Genomic DNA, 23,014 nt, shown 5'->3' with positions numbered 1-23,014 from the left:
AGGGGGCTGGGGCTGCGGCAGGACTGGAGCCGGCGGGGCAGGGCAGAACCTGGCCGCACTGTGCTCTGCAGCCAGCTCCTGGGGACACGCAGCCAGAGCTGAGCTCCCGCAGGCCTTTAAAATTGGCGGGGCGGGGCGGGCCCGGCCACTGCCAGAGGCGGCTGCTTACCTGGAAATGCCGCCTCTGGAAATGTGCGGCCTCAAGCACGTGTTTGATTTGCTGGTGCCTAGAGCCGGCCCTGGCTCACAGGCCAACTTCTCTATCAGGAAACAGCTTGGATATATATGATTGGGCAGATCATCAGATGAGAAATCCTCTGTTCATGGAACTTCCCTCATTAGAGCTAGATACTAACTGACAAAAGTAAAACAATCCTCAGTTGCCATGGTCTGTTCCGTTTTATTGCTTTTTATGCATAACAAATTATACTGCCAAACCTGTTTACTACACAGATATTGTACTTACTAATCACCAAATTGTGCTGTAGACACCTATATCTACAAGAAGTGAATAATATCCCCAATATGCAGCAGAGAAAATGGAAGTGGGGAGTCATATTGCCTTTACATGTAGAAGAGCAACTGAAGAGTTCAGTTCAATTGCTGACTTCCACTTCATGTACAAAAAACAGCTAGTAAACAGAAATTGCACTACTTGCTCAGAGGCATTGTCTATGTGAGCAAAGGTAGTTCTCTCAAACAGGGCTTGTTTTTACTAATGATTTGCAGTTGACATGTTTGTAAAAGCTAGCACAGACATTCCCCTAGTGTTTGTTCCCCCACATTGCCCCAATGATTGAGCTGTCAGTTAGCCAGTATGTGTGTACTGCCAACTATACTTCAGTGGCAGCAGCAAGAAACCGCATACTGGACTGTAACATTCCCCAGGGTGTAATCTGGAGAGCTGGGTAGCTGTGTCCCTTCAATTCTCCAACTGGTGTGTCTTTTACCCAGCTGCTCCTGAATTGTACTGCAGTGTGACAGCAGTAAATTCCCAGTCCCAGACCTGTATCAGAAATGTGCATCTTGTACTACCCAGCTCTTTCCTTCTCAACTGCACAAGATTATAGAAAGTCCATCATTTCACAAATAGAAAATGATATGCACAAACCCTATTATCTCAAATTAAGTTTCTCAAATACTTCAGTCCAAACACACACTGGTCTATATAAAACATGCCGATTAACCCCAGAAATATACATTTAATTTCAAGTACCAAGGCAGAAAAGTCAGAATTGGCCACAAATAAATAAAAGATAAAACACAAACTAATACCAAATTTAAGAAACAGTGAATTTAAAGCAAAAGGTCTCCTCCCACCAGACTGCTACAAAGCATATATCTGGATTCTTTCAGCCAGGGACACTCCTCCCAGTTCAATGATACTGCTCTTCTCTTTCAAATGTTGTTGATCCCATGAGCAGAGAAGAGAAGAAAGACATGATTTAGGGCCTCTATTACTCATTTTTATTTCTTTTCCTGCTATTTGAAAATCATCTTTAGCTTCACCTGAACCCCAGCTGGTCTGTTTACATGGGAATCTCCACTTCCATTAGTGAGATGTAAATTTCTTGCTCAAACCCTTCTTCTTCCGGCCATATGCTGAATAGCTTCCTCCCCTTAATGTTGCATGCAGTTGCTCCTGTTATATGCCTTGATAGGGAGTATTCCTGTTTGGCATGTATTCTCTTCTATTACTTTGCTGTTATTCTTTCATATAACAGTTTAGACTTGGAATGTTGCCTATGTGATTGGTAAGAATATCAGGAAGAAAGTGTTTTCCATTTGCTTATTTGTAGATACTGTTCAACCCTGATCCTGACAATAATTAACACTTGCATAACTCCCCTCACATGCATAGAATTGTGCATGTATGAAAACATTTGCATGATTACAGCTATATGTAAGTTCTTGTTAAATCACCATTCCTGATAGCTAAGCAACTGGATAACAAAAACTAGAAAGATACAGTTTTTGCTACTTTTTAAAAACAAAGCACAGAAAACCTAATGTTGCAAAAAATCTTGGAAGATCAGAATTAAATTAGAATCGAGATTGTCATTGATATGCTACATAGCACATGTGCCTTACTCTGAGAACATGCTTTTAAATTAAGTATTTAGTCTATGCACAAGTTAGGGACGCGAGGGATTAACTGATTAACCAGCTAACTGATAAACAACAGTTTATCAATTCACATTACCAGTTAAATTCTGAGCCACTGCCAGGACCCCAAGGGGCTGGCAGCACCAGCAGCTCCCAGAAGCCTGCAATGCTTCTGAGTGTTTAGCTGTGTAACCAACTGAATTTCAATAGGTTACATGGTTAGTGCGTTTTTTTTCCAATCTTACATCCCTAGTACAAATACCTGCACTGTAACTTGGCAAACTCATTGAAAGCAGAATAGAAATGTACATGAATTTGAAAGCAAATTCACTTAATTTTCAAATGTATTATCACAAAATTATTTCAATTTTCCCCTCGTGTATTTAAAAAAAATCACAAAGGGAACAAATCAGGATAGATTCTTACAGAGCTTTCATCTCACAATCAGTTTAAATGCATTCTGAACTCAGGGTCTCATCTTCTATTTTTCTTACATACAATACAAACAGTTATACTTACAACTATTGATACAGCTATTACCGACCCGGCTACTATTAACACTATTGTTAAAACATTAATACCTTCACTGATAACATGATTAGAAGAATTATCAGCTGAGGATTCCTTTGGAGGAATAAACAGAGCTGCTTGTGCTATATTAGACACTTCTGAGGTCAGGGAGGCATTATCAATGGCACGTACTGCAAAGTAGATTATGGTTCCATTTTCTATCGTGACATTTTTTGGTTTAAATGAAAATGATTCTTTGGTGCCAGCAGGGCTAGGTATCACACTAGAGGTATTCACAGAAGTAGCATTATCAAAGGTGTTCCTCAGGTCCAAAAGACTTTCACTCATTTTTATTATATATCTTTCAGCTGGAAAAAGAGAGGTATGCAAGAGTGTGTTAGTGTGAAGATTATATTACCTGTAAATGCAAGGAGAGTACAGGATTTGTAAAAGAGTCTTGTATCTTTATTAGAACTCCAATGATACTCCATAACCATCCCTACTTGTCTTTGGGGAGTTTCCATGTCAAGTTCAAGATTAAACAGAATGTTTCTAAAACAAAACAGTACAAGGACATGTTCCTACATCCCAATCAGCATTCCCTCTCAAGCATGTTCTGTAAGCATAGTCTGAGAGAAAAAATGCCTGCTCCATTTGCCAGCATGGTTAAGGGGTATATAGGTACAAATGCACCTGGCTTCCCACTGTTCACACTTGTCATTTCAGGACTGTACATTTTCTTCTGCTAGTGGTTTTTCCAGCTGTTTGCTTGAGTTGAGTTCTACCTACAGCCCTGCATCTTCCTTTCTATCCTTCAACAAGTGGTGAAGGGGTAGCGTTGGAGCGATATTCCACCCAGCTCTACCTCATCAGAGGATCCTCCAAATCGAGGCTATCCTCCCATTGCTGGCTACTCTAGCTTTAAGGCTGTTTTGAGCTGGACAAGTAGTGTAAAGTAGCCACACAGCATTACCTAGGCCACTGTTTTATGGATTTAATGGAGCTGTTGCTTTATTCTTGGCAAGCTGGATGGCAAGAGCTGTAGACGGATGTAAAGAGTATAATCTGTATGACTCTAGGGTGTCTATCTTAACCACTTTCTGGCTGGTGCTGATGTGCACACTGTAAGAATGAGTCATGGGGCCTGGTTACAACATACTTAAAATGTGTTTAACAGATGAGATCAAATTGGACTAGAGACTTGGACTGTCCATGTTGTAATGGACTTATTTATTTATAGGTACAGTGTAGACAGGGGCTAAGTTTTGGAAGAGTCACCGGTGAATGTGTTTTTCATTTAATTTGTTTGCCTTTGTAAACTAGCACAGGCTGGCTAATATCCAAGTTTTGCATTTCTACTGTGAAAAAGAGACTGGGTTTAGGAATATTTCATTGGGACTAATATGAATATTACATTGACGAGGTGATTTAGTGGTTATACTGTGGCCTAGGACATTTTAGAAAAAAAAAAATCTAGCACAGGCCAGGCCACAATTTTGGCCACAGTTTTGCAGATAAAAAATACATAACTTTTGTCCTCACCTCTGCTTGGCTGGCTCATCATATATACAGGCAGTCCCCGGGTTATGTTCAAGATAGGGACTATAGGTTTGTTCTTAAGTTGAATTTGTATGTAAGTCGGAACTGGCTCGTGATTCAGCCGCTGCTGAAACTGATCAGCGGCTGACTACAGGAAGCCCTAGGCAGAGTTGCTCTGCCCCCGGCTTCCTGGAATCAGCCGCTGATCAGTTTCAACAGCGGCTGAATCTGGACTCCTGTGACAGAACAGCTGGGGCACTGCCGGGTAGGTCCCCGCAGGACCAACCCGGCAGAACCCCAGCTGCTCTACCGCAGGCATCCCGCAACAAAAGCCTGGTCTGCTGGGGGGGGCGGGCGCACTAGCTGCGCCTCCTCCCCCCCCAGCAGACCAGGGAGACCCGAGCAAAGCCGCGGAGGCGCAGAGGTCCCGCCGCCTCTGCGGCTTTGCTCCAGTCTCCCTGCTGTGCTGGGGGAGTCCCCCCCAGCACAGCAGGGAGACTCGAGCAAAGCCGCACGGGCGGCGGGACCCCGCTGCCCGTGCGGCTTTGCTCCTTTGCCCCGGAGCAAAGCCGCACAGGCGGCAGGGTCCCCCGCCTCTGCGGCTTTGCTCCTGTCTCCCTGCTGTGCTGGGGGGGGAGTCCCCCCCAGCACACCAGGGAGACCCGGAGCAGCTTTTCTTGCCCCGGAGGATGCGGTGGCGGCACCGTTGCGCTCTGGGCGGTCCCGCCGCCCGCGAGCTCCGGGGCGAGAAAAGCCCCGTTCGTAAGTGCGGATCCGACATAAGTTGGATCCGCATAAGTCGGGGACTGCCTGTAATTTGAAATAACTGACAATAGTGCATCACTGCCATCTCACTAGCACAATCTTACCTTGTCCCACATCCAAGTCATTCCCAGGAGCTGTCCAAGACAAATGAATTTTGTCTTCTTTATTCTGAGCTTCAAGGTCAATAATTTTACAGGGTGGGAACACATCAGTAATTCCTTCTGAAGGAACATTATCCACTACAAAAGAGCCTCCTGATGCAACTCTGTTGAAGCTTCCTAGCTTTGCTTGAATTACATCACCACTAACTTCAGGTCTTGGTGCATTCATTTTGATTTCACCTGCCCCCAAAAAAGAAAAAAAAAGTCAGGTCATGCTATTTGAACATCAGAAAACTCTAACTCATAGCATGCTTTCTTTCTATCTAGCATTTCCTCACTCTTTAATCTACTTTATTCTTTGGGTTATTTAAACACGGTGCAAAAATTAGTGACTCTAAGGCAGAAGACAAAATGAACTTCAGGATTCTGCATTCTTGCACAAAACAGACTCCCAAAGCAAACCAGATTTCAAGGACAGCTGAAAGTAGCAACAGTGCCTATAATTAGTTAGGGTACATAAGGTATTGTGCAGGTGTCTACGGGAAGTGGTTGTGATAAGGTCACTTCTATCCCTGCCTTCCTAGATATTGCAGGCAGCAGAAGAATTATAATCTTGTAAGCATTTCTTTACTTTTCTGGGTTTAAGCTGATCACATTTTTATACAAATCTTTTAAATTCAGAACATTCAAAGTTTCTAGAAACGAAGAAAATTCTGTGTGTGCATGTGTGTGTGTGTGAGAGAGAGAGAAAGAGAGAGAGAGAGAGAGAGAGAGAGAGCAGATATGAACAAACATTTATCCACCATTACAGTTGCGAAACCAGGCATTCAAAAGTCATGATATTCCAAAACCTCCATATTCTTCCAGCCCTGTTTCACAATTTGCTAAGGGTTTTTTTTGGCACTGATAAAATAACATTAAAATTGGTATTTAACAAGGAAAACAGGAATAGGAAATACTATATTAAGCAATGTAGCCAAGCAAGCACTGAGATTCACATCTTAACCACTGACATTTCTTGAGATTTTCAGGTGCTTTATATCTCAAGTTAGGGAAAATAACAAGGAGTCCTATCACACCTTAGAGAGTAACATATTTATTAGGGCATAATCCTGGAAAGCTTATGTCCTAATAAATCTGGTAGTTTCTAAGGTGTCACTCGTTTTTGCAGATATAGATTAACACAGCTACATCTCTGAGTTAATTTTAGAGAGTGATTCCTACTCAGAGCTGCCACTCTGTGCGCCCAGAATCAGACTAAATGACAAAAAGTAAGTTACTGAGTAAGTTACAGAGTTGTGGGCCAAGTTGCATCTGCAGCTGCATGGCCAACTATTCAACTATTCTCTTCAAAGTATGTCTCCAGTTACACTTACACAATTCCACTGAAGGCCATAGTGTTGCCAATACTGAGCTCGGCATTTGGCCTGCAGATTATGGTGAGATTGCACAAGCCAGAAAGAACAACCCAATTGCTGGATCCTAGGCTCAGTCAGCCAGACTGGGAGTTAGAATAGCCTTGTTGCTAACCTATAACCAGAGCAAATTTCTTCTTGAGTGATTGAGACACAAGAGGTGTAGAATTCAGCAATATGATTTTTACTAAGACACTTCGAAATAAAGCTGAATTTTAATGATGAATTGTAATTTTGCCTTAGTTTCCCTGGGGATTTGATCAAAAGAAAAAGAGGGGAAAATATACTAAGTCTTAAGAGACCCATTGTAAAGTATTAACTGAGCCTCTATTGATTGAAAAGGCTTAAATAGTAAGATCTCAATAGCAGTAACAATACCAGTGATTTCTAAAAGTGTAAATAGTGAAAAAGATTTATGTAACAAATGTTAAAGTAAAAAAGGCTTTTTTATTAAGCTAAATTATCTCCCATTCACTTTTATTCCCTGCACCTGCAACACACAGTCACACAAAGAGTTTTCTACTTCATGAATGTTCCTTACCATTTTCTATGTAGCCTGGAACATACAAGGCTCGGCTCTGCCGGCGGCCAAGTCTGACAGTCTTATTTCTTCCCTGAACATGCACTTTTAAGTTGTATCTACCATTTCCATTGAAAGATGTAAAATACTTTGAATAGATTCCATCATTCTTGGTAATATCAGCACCTAGCCATACAAATATTAATAATTAACCATCCAAACAAGGTACTTTTATTAAGCAAGGATATTTTTACTGGTCAGTTTAGATACACATTGGGCCTACTACTTCTCTTATTGAAATCAATAAAAGCTTCGATATGGACAAAGTGAAAAGAGGATGGATCCTACTGTGAGCTCATTATTTATTTAATTGGAGAAAACAATGTAGCATTAGGATGTGTAGCTGTGTATTTACTGTTGTTTCCAATAATTACTACTATATTAATAGTTCTAAGCTTCTTAGTAGTTTTCTGTAGTACTCTCTAGCCTGTGGAGTCCTTATTGGTGATGTGAAGACTAAAACTCTTTGAGGTGGAAGCAATATTAGAATGCAGGATTGTGTGGAGGAGAGAACCTGAGGTCTGCACTACATGGTTCAGAGAACAGAGAAGTTAGAGAGTGATCACATCATTAGACCCCTGAGCAGATACAAAATTTATACACATATCTGCAAAAATGAGCTGTGAATACCCACATATATATCTGAGGAGACAAATACCTTCAGATATAAAATGGATATCCCCAGATTTGCAGGGCTCTACATATCACAGGCTTGAGGCACAAGTGATCTGAAAGGGATAATAAAATAATAATAAAGTTATAGGACGGGAATAAGACCTTGAGAGGTCATCTAGTCTAGTCCCTTGCATTCATGGCTGGCTAAGTATAATCTAGACCATCCTCGACAGATCTTTGTCTAACCTGCTCTTAAAAATCTCCAATGATGGAGATTCTACCACTTCCCTACGCAGTTTATTTCAGTGCTTAACCACCCTGACAGTTAGGAAGTTTTCCTTTATGTCCAACCTAACCCTCCCTTGCTGCAATTTAAGCCCATTGCTATCATCAGAGGTTACGGAGAATAATTTTTCTCTCTCCTCTTTCTAACAACCTTTTATGTACTTGAAAACAGTTATTGTGTTTGCTCTGAGTCTGTTCTTTTCCAGACTAAAGAAACCCAGTCTGCTCTGAGAGGTCATGTTTTCTAAACCTTTAATAATTAGGGCTGTCAATTGACATGAGTTAGTCGCAGGTGTTAATGCTGCACTGCCCCTCTGAAGTGCTGCAGAAGTAGTGTTTCAAAGGAGCAGCCACCTCACAGCTGACCTGTGCCTGCCACTTTAAAATGCCACGTCTGCGCACATTTCAAAGGGGCAGCTGCTGCTGCAGGGGAGCCCAGGATAAGCTGGAAGCTCCCAGCTGACCGCAGGTTCTGCTGCAGCGTTTTAAAGGGGCAGCTATGGAGCCTGAGGTCAGCTGGGGACTCCCCAGCTGCCACCGTGTTCTGGGGAAATGTTGTGCAGAGCCTGGGATCGGCTGGGTAATCCCTAGCTGACCCCAGGCTCCATGGCTGCCCCTTTAACACGCCACTTTGGGGTTTCAAAGTGGCAGTGCTGCACAGCTGATAGAGGCAGCAAAGGGGGGAATCAACTAGTCCACTAATTGACTGACTATCTGATAAGTATTTGCTTATTGGATGGTCAATTAGTCTTTAACTTCCCTACTGGGGATCAGCTGGGCACTCCAGCTGATCCTGGGCTCCATGTTGTGCTGCTTCTTTGATGCGTCACCGTGGCGCTTCTAAGGGGCAGTGCTGCATGGAGCCCGGTGTCAGCTGGGGACTCTCGCTGATCCTGGACTCCATGCAGTGCTGCCCCATTGAAACGCCGCCACAGTGTTTCATAGGGGAGACGTACACGATTAATCATACGATTAATCATGATTAAATTTTTTAATCGTGCGATTAACTGATTAAATGTTTTAATCGCTTGACAGCCCTATTCATAATTTTTGTTGCTATTCTTTGGATTTATTCCAATTTTACCACATCATTTTTTAAATGTGGCACTCAGGACTTCACACAATTATCCAGATGAGGCCAAATCAGGCAGAGCTGAGTGAAAGAATTACATCTTCGGTCTTACTTACAATATCTATATAATTCATCCTTTCAAAAGAGATGTTTTTAACATAATTATATGACCTATATAGCACGTGACCAGCTTTAGAAACTGTCACTGTCCTGTTCTTCCCCCTGAATCTCCTCTGTAGGGCATACAAGTAAAATATAAATAAATTCAAACAGTGAGTATGACTGAATGAGGCCCACAAGACTCCTTTTCTCCTTGTGCTGGCTATTTGCATCATGGTTGGTGCCCTACCAAATTCACAGCCATGAGACCAGTCTCCCTCCTGAAATCTGGTGTATTGTGTGCTTTTACTCTGTACTATACAAAAGCGGAGAAGAGTCCTGTGGCACCTTATAGACTAACAGAAGTGTTGGAACATAAGCTTTCGTGGGCAAAGACCCACTTCGTCTGACACAGGACTCCTCGCCGCTTTTGCAGATTCAGACTAACACGGCTACCCCTCTGATACTCTGTACTATACAGTTTTCACAGGGGAAACCAGTGTTTCTCAAATTGGGGTTCCTGTCCCAAAAGTGAGTTGCAGGGGGGTTGTAAGGTTAATTTAGGAGGGTTGCAGTATTACCCATAGTATGCCACTTTTACTGCTACACTCATGCCTTCAGAGCTGAGTGGCCGGAACACGGCAGCTGCTGACTGAGGGCCCAGCTCTGCAGGAAGCAGTGTAGAAGTAAGGGTAGTAATAGCATGCCACCTGTACTTCTCTGCTAGTGCTGGCAGTGGCTTTGACTTCAGAAGTGTGTTCCCGGCCAGCAGCCGCCACTCTCCAGCTGCCCAGCTCTAAAGGCAGCACCACTGCCAGCAACAGTACATAGGTAGAGAGTAATAGTACTACAAATGCCCCTTCAAAAACCTTGTGAACCTGCATGAGTACTTTTCTGGTCAGGACCCCCACAATTACAAAACAGTGAAAGTTCACATTTAAATAACTGAAATCACATTTAATTTCTTTTAAATCCTACAGCCATGAAATTGACCAAAATAGACAATTAATTTGCTAGGCCCCAAGGAAAAAAGCTGCACAGCTACTATACCCTCTTTCTTGGCACAGTTTTTCCTCTCTCCTCTTTCCTAATACACCTTGGTAGCTGCACCAGGATATCAGGGCACACATGCTGTACCAGTTTAGACCCAGTGTATTTCACTCCCATCCTGAAGCAGTGGGGAGACCAGAGTCACAGCATCCTCTCACTTGTTGCCCCTTAGTCTGTGCTAATGGCATATGCAGGACTGAATCCTTAGCAATAAGCTTGTAAGTAGCCTGCAGAGGCAGTTTCTAAAATACACACCACCAATCTATATTCCAACACCTACGGTACAAAATAAAATTACCTGAACCATCATCAAGGAGTTGGAGACCCACTGGGGATCCAGCCTGTGGTTCAACGGTGGCCATCACAGTTGCACCAAGAACTGGCAAAAATCCTTGACTCACTTCGGCATAAATCACCATTGGATTAGGGAAGTTGTTTGTATCCTTATTCATGTAGGCTTTCACAGTAACTGGGGGCACAGCCAAAGATGCTGCTCGAGATGTTACTATCATTGATATGACTTGAGAATCTGTGTGATTATTCTGAATCCAGTAATGCCAATCCCCCATCTGCAAAGCAAATATATGGAGCATAAACATATAATAGAAGACTTCATTATTTTAAGGGCAGTGTTATGTTTTCCTGAGCTATATTATTTAGCTTAGGGGAAATTTTCCAGGACACTTAGGGTGGTCCAACAGGACCACCGTTAAGGTAATTTGGGTACCCTACTAATGATTCTTCATTCTTTCAAGTGTTTAGTTACTTTTAAATTTAATCTTATATCTGAATTTGCCAAATTTTAGTGGTGGAAGTTTAAGAATTATTGTATTTTTGGAAGGATCAGAATCCATACATTATTGATACGCACTATCAACTGTTCCTTCACCTGTATTCACTGTTTTCTCTGGGAATCTTGTATTTGTGGGATGTGTATAGTTAGTGCATTATAAAAATTAGCAAAGGCACAAACGACAGACACCCAACTTCCATCGCAAGTTAATGGAGTTACACCTAGGATAAAATTGGGCCAATATGGATTTGTGTTTAAATTCTAAAAAGAGAAGGTGCACTTTAGTCTATGAAAATGTTAACATGTTTGGATAATAAAAGGAATTTTAGGCTTTACCTCTGCAGTGCCTGCTATCTTCAGTCGTGTAGTTCGAAGGTTTAGACTACTAACTTCAAAGCTGGATGTTCTATATTCTTTTCCTTTTGGGTCCCTGAGTAAAATGTTTGGTGGAGATGTGCTTTGATCCCATGTAACTACAAAGAAGGTGTCATTGCCCACAGTGCTGTCAACAGTCACTGTACCATTCATCCACTGCTTGACTGCAACACTCAGAGCTGTACTTTCAAGCTGTTAGACACATAAAATATGTTTTATGGCTAGTTAGTGAATAAACACATAAAATACTAGGTATTTAAGAATGGTTCATTTTCCTCTTAAAAGGCTAAACAAATCAAAATTTTGCTTATTTAGAGGGCACCTGGACTGATTGGTGGACTACTGGCCTACTACTGGAATTGGGCACAGAGTATTAAATCTATAAGAGGCCTTTTTGCACCACTATACTCATCAGTACAGACCTCAGGGTTTTGCAAAGGAGGCAGAACTTAAATCTCCTGCCATTGCTCATCAAATGGGGAAATAGCAAGAGGACACAAGCCACTTGGACTAGCCACTAAAGGGATGAAAATGATGAAGGCCTCAACACATTTCCTGTAATGCCCATTTGCAAAGTCCAATTGCTTAAAGATGTGAAAATACAGTAACCAAGGGATTCGTTCTACTTTTATATTAGGGATGCAATAGTGCACACCCAGAGAACAAGAGGCAGAACCAAAAAAGCAAGGAAAGGCTCAGGGGAAAGCAATAAAGTATAGGATAGAGCAGACTTTGGCTGCTGACCAGAGGCTCCCAGAGTTGAAATCAATAGAGGATGGGCCCTAGGATCCTCCACCAGCCACTGGGGAAGTGGCACAGATACAGCCGTAGACAAAAACTGCTTGGAACTATTTTCTCTGAAAGACTGATAACGTGGAAAAGGAGGACCATAATGAACTGGCTGGAGGGTCAACTCATAAAGAGGAAGCTGCAGCTCCTGAACTGAGAGGGGCTTCAGGATGAGAGAGGATGATGAGTGGAGAGAGTGCCAGAGGAGGGCACAGCATCTGGAAGGAGCTAATCTCCAGCGTGGCCAGGAGGAGGTGCCTCTAGTGGTAAAAGACCCCATCACTGTGTGGAGAAAGTGAATAGAGAAGTGTTATTTACCTCCCCACATACCTCAAGAACCCTGTGTCACTAAATGAAATTAATATGTAACATGTTTAAAAAAATGAAGTATTTCTTCACACAACATACAGTCAACCTATGGAAACTGATGTGAAGGCAAAATTTATAACTGGATGCCAAGAAGAATCAAAGGATCAATGGTTAGTTGCCAAGACAGGCAGGGATGCAACTCTATGAGATGGGTGTTATTGAGCCTCTGACTGCCAGATTCTAGGCCAAGACAAAAGGGGATGGAGCAATCAAATTGCCCTGTTCTATTCACTCCCTCTGAAACATCTGGTGGTGGCCCCTGTTAGAAGACAAGGTACTGGGCTAGATGGACCATTAGTCCAACCCAAAATGGCCAACATTATGTTCTTAAGAAGACTAGTGTGCAGTTGCAGAGAAGCTACGTAGGCCATGGACAATGGTGTTAGTCGCTGTGCATGATTCAGATAAAGTATAAAACTGGCTCCACAGCAGAGTTTTATCTAAGTGAAGGGATGAGTTAAGTTATAGACAGCACAACTCAAGAGCCGTAATATAACTAGGAAGCAGGGAAAACTCAGTCCTCCTAGCCTCAATTATTTTGGAGAAATCATCACTGTGTTGAGAGAGACCATTAGAAGTGTGAGGAAATCTGGGAATCAAAATGATGTCTATTGTTTAGAAGACAAGCAATTGAGGTCCTTTCCTCATTACTGATGTTAGTATAGTAAGAAGCCCTAGAAGACAAAATGCCTTGTTTACAGTATCCCATACAGATGTGGCTGATTGGTCTATGATATTTCTGCCTGCCTCTGTCTGTAAGTCCCTTTGAATTAGCTTATTATGAGACATTTAATTTATTTTGTTTCACTGCCTGTTTCATTTCATTGCTTATATAACAGATGACAAAAAATCCCACAGCCATTTGAAAATATCAGTTATATTTCTTAATTTTAAGATCAGCCACTGGCTGATACAATTACTCTTAAATGATCAGTAACTGATTAATAATGTGAAAAAAACAAACAGTTGGAACTCAGACCTGAATAGACTGTTCAGAAATATTTCCACTTCCTGATGAAATTCCACTGAATGCATCAATTAAACCATTGGAGTCAAGTGTATCTGTGGCATAAAACTTTAAGCCCCCTGAAATATGATTGTTAAAATAATCAGTATAGTCATTCACTATACAACACAGATATTCACTTTTTCTTCTGTGCCTTATGCTAGTCTGGATGTTGCTAGAAAGCATAATGTTAACTTGATAAATTAAATCTTGTGCCTTTACTAATCTTTGTTCATAAATAAAGTGTCAAATATTAAATTATGTATGGGTCTAAACAAAGACTCTCATTATCTCACCCATTACGAAGATGGCTTCCCTAGCTTCCCCAATTACCACCCCTAATGTCATTACCTCACAGAAACTTCCCCTATTATCACCCCTACATCATTACCTCACAGACACTAACCTTCCCCCCTCACCCTCACTCTGTTCTAAAATTTGATTTGTCTATTTCACATGCGTTCATTTTTTTGGTTGTATCACTTTGGTATATATGGCTGTGCCAATTTTCTTCCACAAATTGATCTGAGGAAGTGGGTCTGGCCCACGAAAGCTCATCACCTAATAAACCATCTTGTTAGTCTTTAAACTGCTACATAGTTGTGTCTTTTGTTTCAGCTAGACCAGACTAACACGGCTGCATCTCTATCACTACCCTTAAAGCAGAGTTTCTCAAAGTGGTCTGTGAAACCACTCTGAGAAACCTGTCAACTGGCCGCACTGGTTTGTTAACTTACTGGCACCGCAGGCACGGAGCCTTGCAGCTCCTGTTGGCTCTGTTTCACTATTTGCAGCCAAGGGGAGCTAATGGCCCAGCCCACAACAATTTCCATGGCTCCCGTTGATTGCAAAGAACAAAATGGAGCCAATAGGAGCCATGAGACTCCCAGACCATGGTGCTAGTAAGTAAACAAACTGGTGCGGTCAGTTAACAGATTTCTCAAAGTGGTTTGGTGGACCACTTTGAGAAACACTGCCTTAAAGTGAAGTGCCTCTCTGAAAAACACCTCTATAAAAGTGACGTTGTGGCATTCCATGATTATTGCACTTCAGTGACTTAGATCAATTCTGCCTAGTTTGCAAATATAACATTTGGGCTTCTTTCATATAAACTGAGTACCCATAAGTCCAATGGGAACTTCTGACGCACAGTGTCTTTGGAAATCTGACCATTTGTTTCAAACAATGAGCCCTACCTGCTGAGACTAAGCCACGAAAGACCAACTATGTTCTTTCTGGATCACACATCAAATCACTAAAGCTGAAGATTCTGTGATCAGAAAATGAATGAACAATTCTGTTATTGTACACAAACCAGAAAGAATGCAGCTTGTTCTCCAAAGGGCATCCTGGATTTACAGGGCTAACAAGAGTAAAAAGCTGTACAATCTTATTTAAGTCCTTGAAGCAAGCAGATATTACTCTGAATACACAAAAGGAGAATCTCTCTTGATGAAGAGGGTGCAATTTATACAATCACCATTCTGAATCAACACATGGAATTCCCATTGGTAGTTGCCCTATACTGCAGCATCACCCAGGACCCATCTGGTTTTCCTTAATGTCTGAAGTTAAAATGTAACAAGAGAGCTTCAACTCAAAGCAGGTCACAAGTGTAATGACAATGGTTGCAGACACTTCAGCTAGAGCCCTCTATCTGTGACTCTTCTTGAGGTGGTAATTATTTAATTATCTAGGACATTAATAGGTTTATATACAATTGCCATGTAAAAATCAGAAATAAAATGTTAGTCATTTCAATAATGAGCTTCAGGTTTTGTTTCGAGAAATATTCTACAATAATATAATTATCAAACCTCACTATTTAGCAGAGTGTTATCAGGTTACAATTTTTTTTTAAAGCAAGGACAGGTAAAGATAAACAATTGCTCCCAACATTTATTTTTATCTGAACAAACTTTCTATAAATATAACTGGAATTAGGTGACTAAGTTTATTCTCTTTTCATAATACAGGCTGTAAGCTACTCTACTTTTACATTCCATACTTCAAACATGAATATCAAAAGCAGGGCTAGTTTGCAAAGTTACTCACCTGTCATGTTTGAAAATTGTTCTAATTCTGAAGCAGCGTTTGGCCCCAAGGCAATGGTGTGAATGATTGATCCACTGTTTTCCACTTCCTTAAGGCAAAAGCTCATACCTGAATCCTCTCCATCTGTCAGCAGTACAATTTCAGAACCATAGAGATTAGCGTGTTTTTGTTTAATCACCTAAATTGATAAAAGAATGTAAAGTATTAGCAACAGGAGTTTATTGTAAATATTAGCTGTCCTATCACAGGTAGCATAACAGTTTTCCTTGACGTGTAGAAGTGCAAGTGTAAGACAAAATCCTTTCCTTATAAGTGTGAATAGTGCTGGCAGTGGAGGCTGTATTATGTGGCAATGGCTGAATCGAAGTGTCTGAATTATTCTGCCAGTACAGAGAAGGATGGCTCAGGGGAGAGGTGTCTAAGGGTAACATTCTTTACATCTCTTCCGAGAAGTTGCAACGTATGCACCCCACTCCAGGTCCTGCTGCCAATGACAGTAAATACACAGGACATCTTCCAGAAGTGCAAACATAGCCCTTAAGACTTTTGTTTTGGTTAGCAACTTGAGGAATCACTGCATATGCCAGTTCCATTTTTACATGCTCACATTTCAGAAGAAAATCATGCTGAAAACAAAGTTTGAAATTTCTTAGAAGAGTTTATATGATTTTGATCTTATCCAAGAGGCCTTGGGATTCCTGCAAAGCATTTTTATAAGACTGTATTGAGACTATTTTAAGGGGTTTTTCTAGTATAAACATAGCAGAGCCTTGTTAATTTCTTAGCCCTGCACCTGCTTCTATTGAATTGAATAGATCGAGCTTCCTAAATATCACTCTGAAGCACATTTTCTTAACCTTGATTTGTTCTTGTAGCTGTTTCTGAACCCCCTCCAGCTTCCGCAACATCCTCTCTGAAGTGTTGGCACCAGAACCACACCCCAGCTTTCAGTAACTATCTCCTCCTAATACATCCAAAGATTACATTAGCTCATTTAGCTATATCACTGCACTCAAAACTCATGTTTAGTTGGATCTCCACCATGATCCCTAATTTCATTTCAGTGTCTAAGGGTAAGCAGTGAGGTGGTAAAGTTTGCGGATGATACCAAACTGTTTAGGATAGTCAAGACAGAAGCAGACTGTGAGGGACTCCAAAAAGATCTCACCAAACTGAGTGATTGGGCAACAAAATGGCAAATGAAATTTAATGTGGATAAGTGTAAAGTAATGCACATTGGGAAAAATAACCCCAACTATAGGTACAGTATGATGGGGGCTAATTTGGCTATGATAAATCAGGAAAGAGATCTTGGAGTTATCGTGGATAGTTCTCTGAAAACTTCCACACAGTGTGCAGCGGCGGTCAAATAGGTAAATAGGATGCTAGGAATTATTAAGAAAGGGATAGAAAATAAGACCCAGAATATCTTACTGCCCCTGTATAAAACTATGGTACACCCACATCTTAAATACTGTGTACAGATGTGGTCTCCTCACCTCAAAAAAGATATTTTGGCCTTGGAAAGGGTTCAGAAAAGGGCAACTAAAATGATTAGGGGTTTGGAACGGGTCCCATATGAGGAGAGGTTAAAGCGACTGGGACTTTTCAGTTTGGAAAAGAGCAGACTGAGGGGGGATATGATAGAGGTATATAAAATCATGAGTGGTGTGGAGAGGGCGGATAAAGAAAAGTTATTTATTAGTTCCCATAATAGAAGAACTAAAGGACACCAAATGAAATTAATGGGTAGCAGTTTTAAAACTAATAAAAGAAAGTTCTTTTTCACACAGCGTGTAGTCAACCTGTGGAACTCCTTGCCAGAGGAGGCTATGAAGGCTAGGACTATAACAGAGTTTAAAGAGAAGCTAGATAATTTCATGGAGGTTAGGTCCATAAAATTCTATTAGCCAGGGGATAGAATTGGTGTCCCTGGCCTCTGTTTGTCAGAGGCTGGAGAAGGATGGCAGGAGACAAATCGCTTGATCATTGTCTTCGGTCCACCCCCTCTGGGGCACCTGGTGCTGGCCACTGTTAGCAGACAGGCTACTGGGCTAGATGGACCTTTGGTCTGACCCAGTATGGCCATTCTTATGTTCTTATGTAAGTTCTTGTGTTCTTATGTCACTGCAGTCTAGGATGCATTCCCCCTAATGTTTTCCTTTACCTCAAATCCTTTGAGTACTCCTCCACAGATGTTAGTTCCTCCATCAGCTGATGTAGGCAGGTATTTGACAAGATTCTGGCGTATATTCTCACTGATTATTTGTTGTAGATGAGTTTTAATGTATGGCGTAGACTCAAATGTGACAATACTAACCCAGGAACCTGTTTCAATAATCTGTAGTAGGAATATCTCTGCAGCTTGTTTGAGACGTTTAATGCGGTTATTCTGCAGGTGAAGAAAAAGATGTACTTAGAATTGTTGAGGCTTTTCAAGAAAGACAGCAAAACATGATAGAGCAATCTTATAAATATTTCTGAAAGTTTGTTTGTTTGTCCCGAAAGATCTCCGAAATGGTAAGAGCTAGAAATGCCAAATTTTGCACAGATACTACTGATTTCCTAACTTAAATATCTGGATTGGTTATGTTTCGAAATCAGTTCCCTTGGTTCCCCCGGAACCTCAATTGTGCCCACTGATAATTAGCTTTTAGTAGCGCCTGATCATAGAAACACAAAATATTGCACGGATACTCCTGATTTCCTAACTTCAATCACTGGATTGGTTATATCTTGAAATCAGTTCCCCCAGAATCCCAATTGGACCACTAATTAGCTTTTAGTAGCGCCTGATCATAGGCATTTGCTGGACTCTTCTGTGAAGCGTGTCACATAAACTGCAATTACGAGATCCTTTCTCTATGATAACAGAAAAAGTACTAGCTATGTTAATTTCTTACAGTAATATATAAGGGAAACAAAAAACAGGACTATGTAGCACTTTAAAGACTAACAAGATGGTTTATTAGGTGATGAGCTTTCGTGGGCCAGACCCACTTCCTCAGATCAAATAGTGGAAGAAAATTGTCACAACCATATATACCAAAGGATACAATTAAAAAAAATGAACACATATGAAAAGGACAAATCAAATTTCAGAACAGAAGGGGGATGGGCGGGGGAGGTAAATGTCTGTGAGTTAATGATATTAGAGGTGATAATTGGGGAAGCTATCTTTGTAATGGGTAAGATAATTAGATCCTGTTGAATTTTAGCATGAATTTTAGCATGAATAACAGTTCAGAGGATTCTCTTACAAGTGCAGTCTTAAAAGGCTTTTGAAGCAGGATGCAGGTAATTAAGTCATTGAGACAATGTCCTTTCTGGTTGAAATGTCAAGAAACTGTTTTTTCTTTGTGATCCTGTCTAATATCTGTTTTGTGGGCATTGATCCTTTGGCGAAGTGCCTGAGACGTTTGTCCAATGTACATAGCAGACGGACACTTTCGGCACATGATGGCATAAATTATATTTCTGGATGCGCAGGAATGTGTTCTTGATCTTATAACTCACTTGGTTAGGTCCAATAATGGTATCAGCAGAGTGAATATGTGGACAAAGCTGGCAACGGGGTTTGTTGCAAGGGAAGGTAACAGGGTTGGTATTAGTGTGGTATGTCCTGTGGTTGTTGAAAGAGCCAGATGAATACCTAGAAACCATCTACTTCAAGACAGGCCCAAGAAAACCAACAATAAAACACCACTTGTCATCACCTACAGCCCCCAACTTAAACCTGTCCAACACATTATCAATAAACTACAGCCTATACTGGAACAGGATACTAAACTCCAAGAGGCTCTGGGAGACAGACCAATAGTCTCCTATAGACAACCACCTAACCTCAAGATGATTCTTACCAACAACCACAGGACATACCACACTAATACCAACCCTCCTCCCCTCCCCTTTCCCCTTCACTGAAGCAAAACGCTCTTCTCCTTACTGTAACATGATCCCACTCCCTCCCCCCGCCTCCCCCAACCTTATGCTCCGTCTGGTTACAGCCAGCACGAGTGCTGAGCGGCAGGCTTTTTAATCAGCTGGTCAGAAGCGCTTGGCATTTTGATGCCGGAGTATCAGGAGTGCCGAACAGTTGGAAGCCGCACTATCGGAGTTTTACTGTACATTGAAATTTACCCATCAGAAAGAAGATGAGAGATTTGCAAGGAATATATAGTAGATGTCTAATTTCCCAACATTGGTGTACCATAAACTACCCCATATCACCACCAACCTTATTTTTTCAAGATCAATGGAGATGTATGCCATGTTTATCTATCATGAAAGTGTACCTGCATACTAAAGCTGCCAGGAGATATATAACAGGTTGAGCCAAACAGCATTCTAATAATGTAATCTCATGCTCATTAATAAGATTGTGTGTCACATACAGCCTGTCCCCGAGTTGTGAACGGTCGACTTACGTCCATTCGCAGTTATGACCGAAGCTGTCGTAAATGACGGAGCCCGAGTTAGGAACGCGATCCGCGCTTACGAACAGCGTGGTTGCGTGTAACTTTGTGGGCCCGACTTACGAACAAACCAAGTTATGACCAATTGCTTGCTCCATAACAGGTTCGTAAGTCGGGAAGAGGCTGTAATTTGTTTACCTTTCTGCCGTTTTACCTACTCTAACCCAACCTTATTTTACAGATTGGCTGCTTCCTACACAACCACTTTATGCAACCTGGAGGACCTCTCTTCTTCCCTTTTCTGGGTCAAAGCGTAGCAGGGCCATGCGGTTGCTAGATGAGGGTGTCAGGCCTTATCTACCCTGTCACAAATCCATGCCAGGCTCATAAAGACTTCTTAAAAGTACATATTTTTTTCCAGACATAAATATACCACAGTTTTAAATTGCGATATGTGGGCTCTCTCCAGGGCAAAAAAGGGTGCTGAACTACCCACAAGGAAGCTAAGGATCTTGTCCTCCCAGAGATATACTAGTGGGAAGGTCCCGTTTCTAGTCTTGTAGGTCTGTGAGATATGAAACTTCAAAGTTCTAACTTTTTTGAGAACAGACATTGTCACTGGCTTAGGACTGAATGTTTGAAACAATCAAATTAGGGTTGAAGAAATTTCTGTATATTGGGGAAAGAATACAACATAGATTGATATAAAATTAGCCCTTGAAATCTTGGCAGTGGTTTGGAATGTAAAAATAAAACCTCAGGAGATGGTTCATGGGCAGAAGGCAGCTGCAGTTTGAAAAGGTAAAAAAAAGTAAACTGCATATATGAGACAAACTTACATGACTATCATTTTTGTGTATTGTATAATATTTATACATATGAACACACAGCTTATTTAGGGAGGCTCAATTGGATTTACTCTAAGAACAGTAAATTTGAGGCCCAAAAACAGATTGAAAATCTCTGTAAGGGCTTATGTCACCAACAAGGGCTTCTATAAGATGGGAATTATGTTAATTTTAGCACTTTGCACGGTGACAAGTATCAGAAGGGTAGCCGTGTTAGTCTGAATATGCACAAACAATGAGAAGTCCTGTGGCACCTTATGGACTAACAGATTTATTGGAGCATAAGCTTTTGTGGTCAAACAGCCTCTTCATCAGATGCATGTCGACGAAGTGGGTCTTTTCCCTCGAAAGCTTATGCTCCAATAAATCTGTTAGTCTATAAGGTGCCACAGGGCTTCTTGTTGTTTATGCTAATTTTAGCATAAGTTTTAATAAATAAAAACTCCTTTAATTAAACTAGCATCAATTTATCACTTTACCCAACTTCTTGACTCATTAGGATGTATGATTATGAGGTAAAGTATTTCATCTTTTATTTTAATATACAAAGTTGCTTTCATATTTATTTTGAAAATAATTTGTGAGTCACGTAGCACGAAACTTGCATCTATGATATATTTTCTGTTTTGGGAAAGTACAATGGTTCTGATATTCTGTAGCTTAAGATAAAAAAGAACAGACATATTTTGTAAGGAAAGAGAGACCAAATCTAATACAGTATTTTAGCAATTTGATGAGCTTCTTTTTAGCAATCCCTAAATATGTACAATGGAAAAAATAATGGTCTCTATTTTTCTAAAAGAATAAACATGATCATAAAATACTTTCAATAATCCGGCACCTTTGGGACCCAGGGGGTGCTGGATTATCGGATATGCCGGAGTATCGGGAGGTACTCCGGTGGGAGGGCTGTGACAAGTCTGGGGGTGGGGGCTGGCGGTGAATGACGCAGCAAGGGGCGAACCTTCCATTGTTTTGCAGGGAGGTGGGGGAAGCCCTGCACAGCCGCCGGTGACAGGCCAGCTGGGGCTGCAAGCAGCAGCAGCGGAGTTGGGGAATCAGCGGGGCAGAGCATCTGGGGTGCTGCCGGGTTGGTCCCGCAGCGCCGCTCCTCTCCTCGCCCCCTCTCCTCTGCTGCCGCTTGCAGCCCCAGCTGGCCTGTAGCAGGTAGCTGTGCAGGGCTTTCCCCCGTCTCCCTGCAAAACGGTGGAGGGTTTGCCCCTTGCCACGCCGTTCCCTGCCCCCCCGGCCGGCCGCAGTGCAGGTCCCGGCAGACCCGTCACAGGGGTATAATCCCCTTCCCCACTCCTCTCCTTCTCTTTCCAAGCCCATGAGTGTGCGTGGGGCTCACAGGAGCTCCAATTGTCCGGCTGGCTGGAGCACTTCTGGGTTCCAGTTGGTGCCGGACTATCAGGAATGCCGAGCCACTGGATGCCGGACAATTGGAGTTTTACTGTATTGACTAAAGAAAATATATAATACACACCACACTGTTTTATAACTATCTGTTTCTAACAAGCATATTATGTTTGTTCTTACCGAATTCATGCTTCCAGAAACATCTAGTACTAGACAGACTACTCTGTCTTTGGTCTGCAGCAACAAGAAGGAGGTTTCGAATGGAGGGCTTGTGCTATTTATTGGAGAGGTGTTACTGAAGTCCGGCGAGTTCATAATTACTTCCCATGTGCTGTGATAGTTACACATTTTGTTCTGCATATTTGTAGCCTTTTCATTATGAGTGCTTTGATCACAGAACTCAACCACCTTAAAAAAAAACAATTGGAAAAGAAGAAAAATTACTTGAAAAGAAAGTGAAACAGAATCACAGAACTGGAAGGAAACTTGAGAGGTCATCAAGTACAGTCCCTTGCACTCGCAGCAGGGTTAAGTATTATTTAGACCATTCCTGACAGGTGTTAGATGACTGTGCTTGTACCAATCTCCAATGATGGAGATTCCACGGTCTCCCAGGCGGTTTATTTCAATGCTTAACCACCATCACAGTTAGGAAGTTTTTCCTAATGCCCAATATAAGTTTCCTTTTCTGCTACTAAAGCCCATTGCATCTCATCCCATCAGCAGAGGTGAAGGAAGTTTTCATCATCCTTCTAGTAATAACTCTTTACATATTTGAAAACTGTTTATGTCCCCACTCAGTCTACTCTTTTCCAGCCTAAAAAAATTCAGGTTTTTTGGAATGTTGCCTCATAGGTCATGTTTTCTA

The 23,014-nt window shown here is 41.6% G+C and overlaps 1 protein-coding gene across 1 annotated transcript in view; it reads right to left on the bottom strand.

Annotated features, from left to right (window-relative positions):
* Positions 1 to 384: 384 nt before the first annotated feature.
* LOC102446349 (calcium-activated chloride channel regulator 1-like) overlaps positions 385 to 23,014 on the bottom strand; it is a 40,556-nt gene continuing 17,926 nt past the window's right edge. Inside the window, exons 7-15 of the mRNA XM_089780491.1 lie at positions 22,327 to 22,554; positions 17,692 to 17,916; positions 15,525 to 15,702; positions 13,443 to 13,549; positions 11,267 to 11,497; positions 10,436 to 10,706; positions 6,978 to 7,142; positions 5,025 to 5,261; positions 385 to 2,984 (exon numbers count right to left, since the gene is read on the bottom strand). Coding sequence (XP_089636617.1) covers positions 2,581 to 2,984; positions 5,025 to 5,261; positions 6,978 to 7,142; positions 10,436 to 10,706; positions 11,267 to 11,497; positions 13,443 to 13,549; positions 15,525 to 15,702; positions 17,692 to 17,916; positions 22,327 to 22,554 — 2,046 coding nt within the window. The 3' untranslated portion in view covers positions 385 to 2,580. The remainder of the gene's footprint in view (positions 2,985 to 5,024; positions 5,262 to 6,977; positions 7,143 to 10,435; positions 10,707 to 11,266; positions 11,498 to 13,442; positions 13,550 to 15,524; positions 15,703 to 17,691; positions 17,917 to 22,326; positions 22,555 to 23,014) is intronic.

This window comes from Pelodiscus sinensis, chromosome 9 (genome assembly GCF_052426305.1).
Source record: "Pelodiscus sinensis isolate ZL-2025 chromosome 9, ASM5242630v1, whole genome shotgun sequence".
NCBI lineage: Eukaryota > Metazoa > Chordata > Testudines > Trionychidae > Pelodiscus > Pelodiscus sinensis.
Note: the sequence above shows the minus strand (reverse complement) of the source record. Positions and strands in the feature narration are given on the sequence as shown.